We start from the raw sequence: 11,623 nt of genomic DNA, 5'->3' as shown, positions 1-11,623 counted from the left end.
AACCACAGAAGTAAGCCTACAACACATGGCATGGGAAAAATAAATAAATAAATAAAAATGGCAGATTATGGGGAGATTAAAGGTTGTACAGCTTGTTATCTTTGTGTATCAGTCGAGATCTTGGTTGACAGCTGATGGGAGTTATCTGGAAATGATACATCACTACTTCATGTCCCTCACTGACTACTGTCCCAGGCAGCAGACATCAGCACTCCTGTTGTGATTTTTACATTAAATAAAATTAAATGAAATTAAAACAGGGGAATATCTTTATTTATGCATTTATTTATGTAACTCTTCAGCTGGATTCATCGTCATTCAATAAAACACAGTAAATGAAGAAAGCTTCCCAGTGTATCTAGTCCCATATAGAGAAAGAGAATTAAAATAATCCAATGTTGAAACACTGACTCCTTCAATTATGAACCACCCTCACCTTTCGAGACATGACCCTTTGAGGATGGAACCCATCATTATGGATTTAGCCCACTAGGCATGGGGATTGAGGCCACCCTTATGCTGAGGCATTCTCCTGAGTCTCAGTCTTTATTCCTGGAGCAAGGGGCCCTCAAGCAGGTAGACATGGCCTGACTGATATTCATGTGGGCCAGGTAAATGTGCCCTTCAGGCATGGGGCACTGGAGCATTACTTTTCTGAGAAATGGGAAGGTGAGGCAAACTTGGAAAGCAAGGAGATGTACTCTGCAGTTTGCTGCATCCACACTCATATGGTGGTGCTTTAATAGTAGTTTCTGAGAAAGCATTAATACTAGCCAGACCACCATGGAGAAATACTCAAGTGTGCACAACTTTATATGCAAATGTTAAAATGCAGTTTAGCTGCCAAAAATACTCAGAACATTATATTTTATTCTAATGATGCATTAATGGGTAATTATGCTAAACTACTTTATATACTGCAGGGTAGCTTAATATAAAATAATACATCATTATTTATCAATTGGTTGCTCTAGTGGGGGAAAAAACGTATCTTAATACAATTTTAAATAATACTGAATTACTGAGTCTAAGAAGTTGAGAACAGAACTAAGGGATCAAGAAATTACACCATGAACAGAAAGGCCTGAGAATATAAAAGGCTCTATACTCTATTCACTAGATGTGATGAGGATTTCAACAGAAAACTTGTTAGTGTGAGAACCTCCTGTATGACAAAAATCCCCTTTGTCTGATCTGTGGCCCTGCTCCACAGATAATGGAGCAAAATGTGGCCTGAGGGAGATAATTTGTTCCCAGATCTTCAGATCGCAATATTTTCATTTGAGCCCAGGAGGGGACCTCTTGAGTTGCCAGCTTCCATTGTGTCCCAACAAGGGGCACAAAAGTCTTGTCAATTAATTTTTCTTTTATTCCAGACCACGGAGCGCCTGGGTGAATTCAATTATCAACCAATTAAGAGGTGTTTCCTTTTATTTACAGACTTTGATTCCGTGCGTATCCATATTGTTTGAAAATAAGACAGAAGCCGGGTGTAAAATCACTTGAACATTTTCCCCGCATGAGTTGTTTAATAGCCTTTCCCCCCCAATAGCAGCCTTTCTGTTGTGTCCCCTGGGTCACAAGCACGACAAAAGCGCATTACATGCTGCTGAACTCTCTCGTCAGTTGTTTGGCGGATGCTCCTTCACAGTGCTCTCCAATACAAACAAAAAGCCCTCACACAGACAGTCGGCCTTTTGCGTGACAAGACTTTGGGAATAGATGGAGACAGGTGGAATATTCAGTAAAAGAAAAATGAAGGTTGAAATCAAGCAGTCTCAGTCTGAGTCAAATCCAGTCCAGACAAAAAGCTGAACTTCTGAACCTCATGGAAGCAAGCTAAAGGTCTGATTACTTGTTAATGGGTCTATTGGAAGTGACAAGCGGAAAATATCTCTGTCTTACACACTTTACAGCTTACAGCTACTTGACTTCAGATTTCCTGACAGACCATCAAATATTTGTACAACTTTATGCTTTCATGGATTTGAGAACCTAATGAGGTTTTGTAAAGCTTTTTTAAAATATATTTATATATATATCTGACTGAGACTCTGAGCAACAGTGAAGCAGGCTCTCCAAAATACTTTGAACTTTACATCTACAAACAAAGCAGGGGCGAATCACACACTAATAAATAATGGCCCCATGTGCTGATGTTGATACATCATCAATGAATGACCCTACAGCAGACAACATGGTGTCCAAGGAAACACATAAATGTATTTATTTTGAGGAAAAATCCAGAAAAAGTCTGAAAATGCTTTGTACTGCCAGATTCACGTGGGGAATAAAACATAGTAACTCTCATTAATTATATAGAATTTCATACAGTCAAAGCCTTGACTATTTCTGACTAGTGCATCCAGCTCTCCAGAGGAAAAACAGGAAAATGACACATAAGCCTTGAATATGGAGTTCAAATAAATGACTTTTATTCAAACATAGAGGACACAAGTTTAAATAAAACACAATTAAGTCTAACATACATGGTTCTTCTTATGAAAATAATTTCTGTACATAGGCATCTTCTTTAAAGACTAACTGGTCCAATCCAGCTGCTACAGTGTGTTGTTTTTTGTTTTGTTTTTTTAAATCTACCCATCAGATCTCAGTGGGAAGATGCACTGACAAATTTTCTCAGTTTGAGAGAGTCACTGTGATAAACACCAGTTTAGTTCCAGTAGTCATACTACAAGGTGGCCAACCACACCAGAAAATTAGTATTAACGGGTGGTTACATAAGAACTGTGAGCAGTCTACACCTCTGTTCCTTCCCGGTTGTATATGAGGTTATTCACACTGAAATGGTTGGAGAGGCTCTGCACTGATGTGTAATAGTTCATTCTGCTGTTGTCAGAGTTCAGAGGAGAGATCACAGAAGGCGAGTAGGAGCCCAGTCCAGACATGCCCTCTCTGGGCTGAGATAGTCCCCCGACGTGCCCGGAGCCGTAGTCTCCACGCTCTACGCCCCGGGCCCCGTCGCTTCCCCCGCTGCTCGCCAGGATCGAGTTCACGCTGGATGAGAAGCTGCTGAAACAGGGGCTGTGCTCCGCGGAGGGAGACGGGGACGGGGACGACTTGGGCTCAGTGGAGGCCGGAGAGCCGTGCAGGCTGGGCGGGGAGGCACTCAGGAGGCTGGCAGTGTCGGCGAGCTTGTGTGCGCCGTCTTCAGATTTAAGTGGAAGAGCTGTGCTGTCAGCTCCGTTCAAATCTGATCTCCTCTTTCTCTTACGCCTGAAGTTCCCGTTGTCGAACATCTTCTCACAGTTTGGGTCAAGAGTCCAGTAGTTTCCTTTACCTGTATAAGAAACAGAAGAAATAAAGAAGGGGGGGATGAAAAACGCTGACATGCGAATACTTTGAATTCAAATTTGTTCCTGCTCACAACTGAACAGTTCACTTGACTTTTCACATTAAAATCTAAAAATAAATAAATAAATAAATAAAAATCAATAATTAAACGTCTCTGGTATTTCAGAAATACTTTTGATAAAGTTTACAAACAAAAGTAGTAATGATTCTCTGATATATAATCACAGAAAATTATGAGAGGTTTATAAAAAAAAAACTCACCAGGGTCATCCTCGTCCCGTGCCACTTTTTTGAAACAGTCGTTCAGTGACAAGTTGTGGCGAATTGAATTCTGCCACCCAGCTTTGCTCTTCTTGTAGAAAGGGAAGTTATCGGCCACATACTGATAAATCTGACTGAGAGTCAACTTTTTGTCCTGGGCATTTTGTATGGCCATCGCTATCAGTGCGGAGTAAGAATAAGGTGGTCTAACCATTTTGAAGAGCTCCTGCTGGCTGGATATGGATAGCCATCCCAGGTCTGCTCCACCAAACCCGGTGGGAGGCGGTAAGAACTGCCTCTGGTTAGACCCGTATCCAGACTGAATATAAGACGTGCCGTTGTTCCCTTGAAGATAAGGAGAAGAGTTGATGCTCGGTCCGTTTAGCCATAGGTATGGGTTTGTAGAGGGGGACGAGTACTCTCCGAGGCCGTAACCGGAGGGGTGAGTAGGCGGCCTCTGAGTGTGATGGTGATGCAGATTCTGCTGGTAAACGCCGTAGTTGTCGCAGTACACGGCCATGTCCAGGAGCTCTTGGGCGCTGTGGTGCTGAATAGGGCTGCTCTGTGGGTTAGATGGTTGGTGTCCAAAAGCATTCATAATCCGCCTTAAACAGATTCCCCAAACCTAATTTCGTCTCTGTGTCTCTCCCTCAGGACAGAACTTATTCGGAGAAGCAGGAGTATTTATGCGCAGCGCCCGGGTCCTCCACAGGTAGCCCATTGAAGAAAAGTTTTGATTTGGTCACACCCCCCTTCTCTGTCTTGCTACACCCAACTCACCCAATCTCCCTATCAATGAGCATCGATACTTCTTTTAAATGCAGCGACGAACTTCGTGTTAATTGTAAAGTATGCCCACATTAAGGAACGTTAGTGGTTTCGAACTTTCTCAATAACGACGCGTAATTACGCACCGCTGCTTAAATTGGGTGACAGTGTATACAGACGTTACAAAAGGAATCCTTCGCAAATAATCCAAAGTGAAATACAAAGCACGGTTTTGGCACGATGTTAATAATTGTTCCTTACTAGAATAATATTTTTTATTGAATTTTCTTTAATATTGTGATCAAAACTGCAGGTCACAAACGTATCTGGTTTAAATCAGTTTCGTTTAAAACTTGGTATCCGTGTCAGACTCAAACAAGGAAGTTCCACGTGCTTAAAACTTAAAAAGAATTTTGTTTGCAATAAACACTTCACAAGTGCCACAAGTTTTGTGTCAACAAGTGACTCGTGGAAAGCCTACTCACTGCAAGCTCCCCAGGAAAACGGGTTATAGCTGCACTGCGAATTAGGAACAATTATATTTCTAATTATGTCATTATTTAATTATTCTGCATTATCAAAATTTGCCTATATTAGGCTACGGGGGCGGGGTCACTTTTTTCTACTAAAATTATTTTATAGGCACTTTTGAGAAAAACAGGAATAAGAAAAAAAAAACACATTCCATTCACTTACATGTACATACAAGTATAAAGGTATATAATTCTACCGAGTGAAGCACACAGAAACTAAAATCTGGTCCAGAACTAACTTATTTGGTGTATTTGCTTGGAGGGAAATCACCTGGTGGTGTGTAGCCGACCCAGACGGGGGGCTGCAACAGCAGGCAAACGGTCCTTGTTTCGACTGACGGGAAAGTGGAACAACTTTAACAGCATCGATACTACAGGCGTCCAGAATGTGAGGTTATTTCCAGTTTAAGTGCTAAAAATCAAAACCTAACTGCGCAACCATGACAGACAAATCTGTGCTGCACCATTTATTTCTTAACACTGTGTTTAAAACCTTTCTGGAACTTAACAGGCCAATAGTAGCTGAAATCTATTCACTGCAATAATTCGCGTTCGCCTTTTTTAAATGATAAAAGTAGCTCAAGAGTTTCAACGTTTGAGCTGCGATTTCTTTCATAGCTCGCTGACACAGCCGAAGTTTGAATTTCAAGCGAATCTAACACGTTTTTTTGTTTTGTTTTTTGTTATTGTTAGATTATTATTTCATCTGAATTCTTTAGTCGCAGTTTGCTGCCGGACTCCTGCACTAATCGGCAGAACATTCCTCCTCTCCATGACCTTGATGTAATTGTTTGGCTCCAAGGTGTTGTCCCGACCACAGGCTTTACAGCAGTGGCAAGCAATTGGCTCCACGGGGGAGGAGTGGCATTTAACCCCCAGATGAAAACAACACAACCTGTTAGGTGTCTAACGAGTACAGCTAATTACTGCTGACTCGAAATCCCAATCTCAAAAATTCAAGCAAACTCTGCAAAGATCTGTATTTACAATTTACAGTACCTTCTGGTACACCGTGACGTAATATCTGTAAGTGAATAATTGGGTTTTTAAAGTGCCACATGTATGACTAACACTGAAGATGTCAGGTGTGGCTCGACGTGACAACCTAACCTCCCTAATCCCCAACCTCCATTCGGTTGTAAAATAATAATGCTGGGCCTTTTTTTCAGGTTGGGGGGTGGAAGGGTTCTTTTGTTCGCCCATGTCTGTCTTCATCGCCTGTTTCCTCAAGCTTTGTAAGGTCATGGGAGCTATTCTCTAGGATTTCGTGTCAATCATGGAAAGGTCAGAGAGGAAAGACGGAGTCACACAAGCTTCAGTTTAAAATCTGCGCTGCAGGTGATGGGAGAATGGAACATTCTGCTTCTTCTCTATTCGCTCTGTTTCAGCACATTTTACCACTGCATTTGCAGCTAAACACATGCTGGGAGCAACAAAAGCCTTTGGGGTTATCTGCTAACTGTTACCGGGCAAAGATGCACTTAAGACCATTAAAAACACAAAAGAATATGATACAAATATTAATTTTGACTGTGCAAATAAGGTGACTTTGTGCAGGCGGGAGCTTGTCCTTCTCAGCGTCTCCCCCTAGTGGACGAGTGAAGCAAAACTAGCAATAGAACTGTCGGTTTTAGTGCCTATTAATGTGCAGCCCGCACGCCAATGCGAAAATAACAGGCCTTTTTTCCCTTCTTGCTGAATACTTTGCACAAAGCTTTCTCTGACAGTGTGCAGGAGATTAAATACAATTTAAGTGTTCTGATCTCAAACTTGGCAGACAGAGTAACAGTATGGCACCAGAGCATCTTTCACTTCTGCACTCAGTGGTCTTTTTTCTTCAACATGGCACATCCACTGCAAAAAAGCATTTATAATAGGATCTCTAGCGGAGGTTTGTGCTTTTTCTCAACTTCACTTCTAGGTTTTAAAAGGGTTAATAGGGGATAACTTTAAGAACAATGTTGCACTGTACCATCTATCTATCTATCTGGTTTATATAGCACCGAATTAGCTCTTGTTAGCACATAAATGTGAAAGTGTCTCAGGATATTCACTCTCCTTATGTGGCCCAACTGGGAGAATCTGTTTTCTTTGTAATTACATGTTCATCTCTGCGAAGTCCCCTCTGACCACTTACTGTTTGGCCCTGACAGTCTGCCTCCAGGAGCTAGGCAGGCAGTCTAGAAGATTGCACGCTGAGAGAAATACAACCAGCTGGGCCTTTAGATTCAGTCTCCTCTGAACCTCTGATTTACGTCTCTACTACTGATTACATCCTTGGAGAGAACAGACTTTTCTGGTTTCTGAGAGCCAAAATCATAGCTATGCTGGGTTCACTGTCAGCTGCAGGCAGCTGAGGTATGCTCTAATCACTGTATCCTAGCGTGGTGTATAAAATATCTAAACATATAACATATCTAAACTAGGCACAGTTAGAATTTTGTTAAATGTGATTGTAAGCAGGAATTCCAACTGTTTCTACGACTACGGTTTCACGTCGGTTGCTAGTCTTGTCAAGACTGTTAATATCGCCTCATTATATTAAACAAGGCTAAGTTGATGTCACTTTGGTAATTGCTCATCTAAACAGTGTTTAGATGGCTGCACTAACTGTATTCTCCAGATGAGGGCAGCATTACCTTAAACATGGTACAGTTCAGCATTGCTAAACAAACCAAAACCACATCAGTCATGCTGTGCAGCCCTCTGGAAAGCAACATACATCAAACCCCAGAATCTGATTAGTGTATTGATTTTAATGGCACAGAACCCAGGAATTTATTGGGGAAGTGATGAAAACTGTTTGGAACATAACTCTCTGAATGCACTTTAATGGTTTTTTTCCCTCTGACATTTACAGTTTGACAATTTTATTTCCACTGTGTATTATGTACATTAGTACACACAACAATAATACACATTCTGCATGGGAAAGTTCAAGAAAGACAAACGTAATTGCGCTTAAAAAAACAACACGGGATTCTGTGTCCATCATGCAACAATTCTTATTAACTACTTTTGCTTGAATATTACTAACAAAATTTAGATTTACCATTTCTCAAAGCTTTTTCAGAGTAAGTAACTCTGGTACAGAAAGATACAGGTTAGTTAGAATGCAAGTGGCAACCTCTGACTCTCTGGCTCCAAACCCAATCGACTCCTGTGTCAACATGGCCAAAAAAAAAGAGTATAGTTACAGCCTCGTAGGAAAAAATGGTTTCGTTGTTTATAACTAATATAATTATAACAGGGAATAAATAAAAACAAAATAGTTCAAGTTTTATTATCACTTAATGCAGGAAGGGTGATCACTTTAACTGACAGGTGGATGTCTAAATATGCATCTGCAGATGGCAGCTCTCTGCTAATGTGATTCACAGATCTAGCGAATGGCTCAGGGTGAGGTTAACTGCTCTGGCAGCTTTTCCAAGACACCTGCATCTGTATGTGATGCACCCTAACATTTAATGCACCTTGCTAAACTAGCACGCTAGCATTAGCTAATAACTTAGCACTCCACCCTTTCATCATAATATGGTAATTTTAGATGCAAAAAAAATAAACGTGGTAATAGTCAAGATTCTAAAGCTGAAGCTTTAAATTAGGGCTTCACAAATTAATCATGACGACTGTGTCCATCTTTTATTTACAGTTTATGCTTTAAAGTTGGGCGTAATCACTGGCATGTGTGAAAAGCAGATTAAACAGTGAAAAGGGAAGAGAGGTCCCAGCTCTCAATAGAATCTCAGTTGCTAGTAATATTAGCTGGAATCCATGAAAAGATTTATCTATTTGATTTTTATGAAACACTTGTGAATAACCTCAAAAGTATAGACACAAGATCACAAGTCCAAATGACCCAGATTTGATTGACTGATTCAATTCAATACTCTGTCATGGGACAACACGTCTGTAGCACTTTTTAGTTATTTCCATGTGAAGTTGAAAATGGCAGGGAACTCTGCTTTCTCATCAAACCACTTCTCCACCCCCGATCTCTAGGTATGTTTCCTAGCAACACATCCTTCTGACTGCCTGGGAAAACCCAGTGCTTCATAATAGGCTCAGCTAATATCAGCACCACTTGGCTCTCTCCCTCAAATCTAGATAATAAACGTGTGTACTGAATGTACATTTTGTATTTAGTGCTGAATGCAGCACAAAATAGCAGCTGCACTTACAGCCTGAGATTTAAAATGCCATCAGTTCTCTCCTGTGCTCTATATATTCACTGTCGACTGGTCTCACAAGCGCTTTTGATAAGAGTGATGGAGTGTCTGTCTGGAGTGTGTAAAGTTGGAGGCAGTACAGAAAAACAGCATTAAAGTGTTCAATCAAAGGCTTGTCTCATGGCTGCCAGTTCAGGTGTTTACTTTATAAAGTTTGCCCACAGATCAGAAACATGCTCACAGGAGTGTGTTCATTCTGTTTAATAAAAAAAAAAGAATACTCATCAGTTTCCTCAAGTCCACAGCAACGTTCAAGATGCTTTTCTTCTCTAACTCAGAAGCAAAATTGTTGCAAACTGATTTTGGTTCTATCAGCTATCCAATGACAGAATTTAAAATTTACTGGTAGAGGAGTCCGTTGAGGGTAATTGGGTTAATTTGGCCATGAGGATGAAATACCTTATTGTGTCTCATAAGCAGTCCAAAAGCTCAAAACACACACACACACACTCAATTGCAAACTGCAAACTTTTACATGTGAAAGCGTGGCTCTATTAAAATGTCTCACGTTTTTACTTCAAAGGTTAATTAGTGATTTAATTGATTCATGTTTCCATAGCTATCTCATGCAGCTCTAATTTAGAGTAACAGAGACATGCAACTAAAACTCTGTCTTCATATAATTAACATAATAGTAGGTTAATTCTACGAAGGCAGGCAGTTAAATTATGTTTTCAAAGAAATTAATCCATTCATTAATCCACAGTAAACATTATACTGATGGGAGTAGTTGCAGTGACTCAGTGATGATGCTTAGTTTCACATTTCTCCAGTGCAATGGAGAAGCTATTACAATAGAGCAGCAACACCACACCACTTGTTCTCCTGACACAAGTGATATTTGCTCTGTCGATGAACACAATTCATTCAGTCAGTTTACTGAGGCGCTCAGTGACAACTCTGCAGAGATAGAAGCGGCCTTATGGTTCTTGCATGACGCTATCTGTGACAGCTACATACAACACTGCACTGTCATGTCGACGTCTATCGACTGCTGGTGAAGTGCCATGTTTGTTTACAAGGAGGTACAGCACGCAGCTTTAAAACTAGAAGGCACTGGGCTTCTATTCAGGTTTAGTGTTATAGAGACAATCGTCTACACGTTTACAACGATTTCACGACATTTCCTTTTATACTGGGAGGAGACTGCTGAGTTGAGAGTTGACCTGATGATGATCATTGAAGCTCTCCAAAAAGGAGGTTAAACCAAAGAAGGTCATTGCTGAAGGCTGGCTCTTTGCAGAGCATATTAATGGAAAGCTGACGGAAGGGTGCGGTGGGATGACCGCAAGCTTGAGAGGATTGTCAAACAAAGTTGATTCAAGAACTTGGGGGAGTTCCACAGGGAGTGGACTGACACTGGTGTCAGAGCAGCAAGAGCCACCACACAGGCAAGGAGTTACAGCGTTCACATTTCTAATATGCAGCCATTCCTTGACCAGAGGCAAGATCAGTAGCATCTTGCCTGGGCTGAGAAGAAAAAAAAACTGGACTGCTGTTCAGTAGTCCAAAGTCCTCTTTTAAGATGAAAGTAAGTTTTTTTGCATTTCATTTGAAACTGAGTTCCTAGAGTCTGAAGGAAAAGTGGAGGTGTTTGAAGTCCAGCGTGAAGTTTCTGCAGCCTGTGATGATTTAGCGTGCCATGTCATCTCCTGGTGTAGGTGATGGTTGGTCCACTGTGTTTCATCAAGTCCAAAGTCTTCATAGTGTTTACCAGAAGCACTCCATGCTTCCACCTGCTGACAAGCTCTTTAGAGATATCAATTTACTATTCCAACAGGACTTAACACCTGCTCACAGTGCCAAAGCTGCTAGAAAATGGTTTGCTTACAATGTTATTATTGTGCTCGATGGGCTGGTCAATTTGCCTGACCTGAACCCCCCAAGAGAATCTCTGGGGCAATAAGAGGAAAATGAGGAGTGCCTCTTTAGCTCACTGGGTGAGCAGGCGTTCACATAGCAAATGTCAGAAAGCAGCAGCCCAGATTTGGGTCCGATCCACAGCCCTATACCGCATGTCTTCCCCCTCTCTCTCTCCCCACTTTCTTGTCCATCTTCACTATCCAATAAAGGCAAAATACTAAAAAAGAAAAGAAAAAAGAAAGCTATCTTTAAAAAAAAGAAGAAAGAGGAAGACCAGAAATGCTACCCTACATAAAAAATAAAAAAAATGAGCTGAAGGCTGCTATGAAAGCCTGGGCTTCAGTAATGCTTCAGCAGTGCCACAAGCTTCCACGTCACGCTGCAATGATGCAGTAATTTATGGTAATGGAGCCCAAAGTTAAGTATCAGAAGTTTGGCTTTTTGTATTGCAAATCCTTTTTGGATACTTTGATCTTAGGAGATGCTCTAAGTATTTTCATGAGCAATAAGCTATAATCATCAAAATTTAAACAAAAGATATTTCATGTAACATATAAGGTAACAGATAAGGAAGGTAATAAAAATACCTGAAGTTGACCTTTTTTTAAAATAAATGACAAGAAAAATACACTTTTTCACCATTCTCAGTTTTTT

General features: G+C 40.8%; 1 protein-coding gene across 1 annotated transcript; it reads right to left on the bottom strand.

Moving 5' to 3' along the window:
• Positions 1–2,452: 2,452 nt before the first annotated feature.
• On the bottom strand, positions 2,453–4,287 carry foxi1 (forkhead box i1). Its single transcript, XM_085283411.1, has 2 exons — positions 3,577–4,287; positions 2,453–3,301 (listed from the first exon to the last, which is right to left on the bottom strand). Exons 1-2 carry the CDS (start codon positions 4,172–4,174, stop codon positions 2,760–2,762), a joined length of 1,140 nt encoding a protein of 379 aa, XP_085139537.1. The 5' UTR covers positions 4,175–4,287; the 3' UTR covers positions 2,453–2,759.
• Between the last annotated feature and the right edge of the window lie 7,336 nt (positions 4,288–11,623).

Source organism: Mchenga conophoros, linkage group LG8 (assembly GCF_057382185.1).
Source record: "Mchenga conophoros isolate Kocher_MC1m ecotype Shallow Benthic linkage group LG8, M_conophoros_male_GT1.1, whole genome shotgun sequence".
Taxonomy (NCBI): Eukaryota; Metazoa; Chordata; class Actinopteri; order Cichliformes; family Cichlidae; genus Mchenga; species Mchenga conophoros.
The sequence above is the reverse complement of the archived record's forward strand: the minus strand, read 5'-3'. Positions and strand labels throughout refer to the sequence as shown.

Bases quoted from the DNA above. Each gene is read 5' to 3' on its own strand.
- foxi1 (XM_085283411.1), bottom strand. From the start codon at position 4,174: ATGAATGCTTTTGGACACCAACCATCTAACCCACAGAGCAGCCCTATT. The intron at 3,302-3,576 runs GTGAGTTTTTTT...TTTCTTATACAG, and splicing joins ACGGGACGAGGATGACCCTG to GTAAAGGAAACTACTGGACT.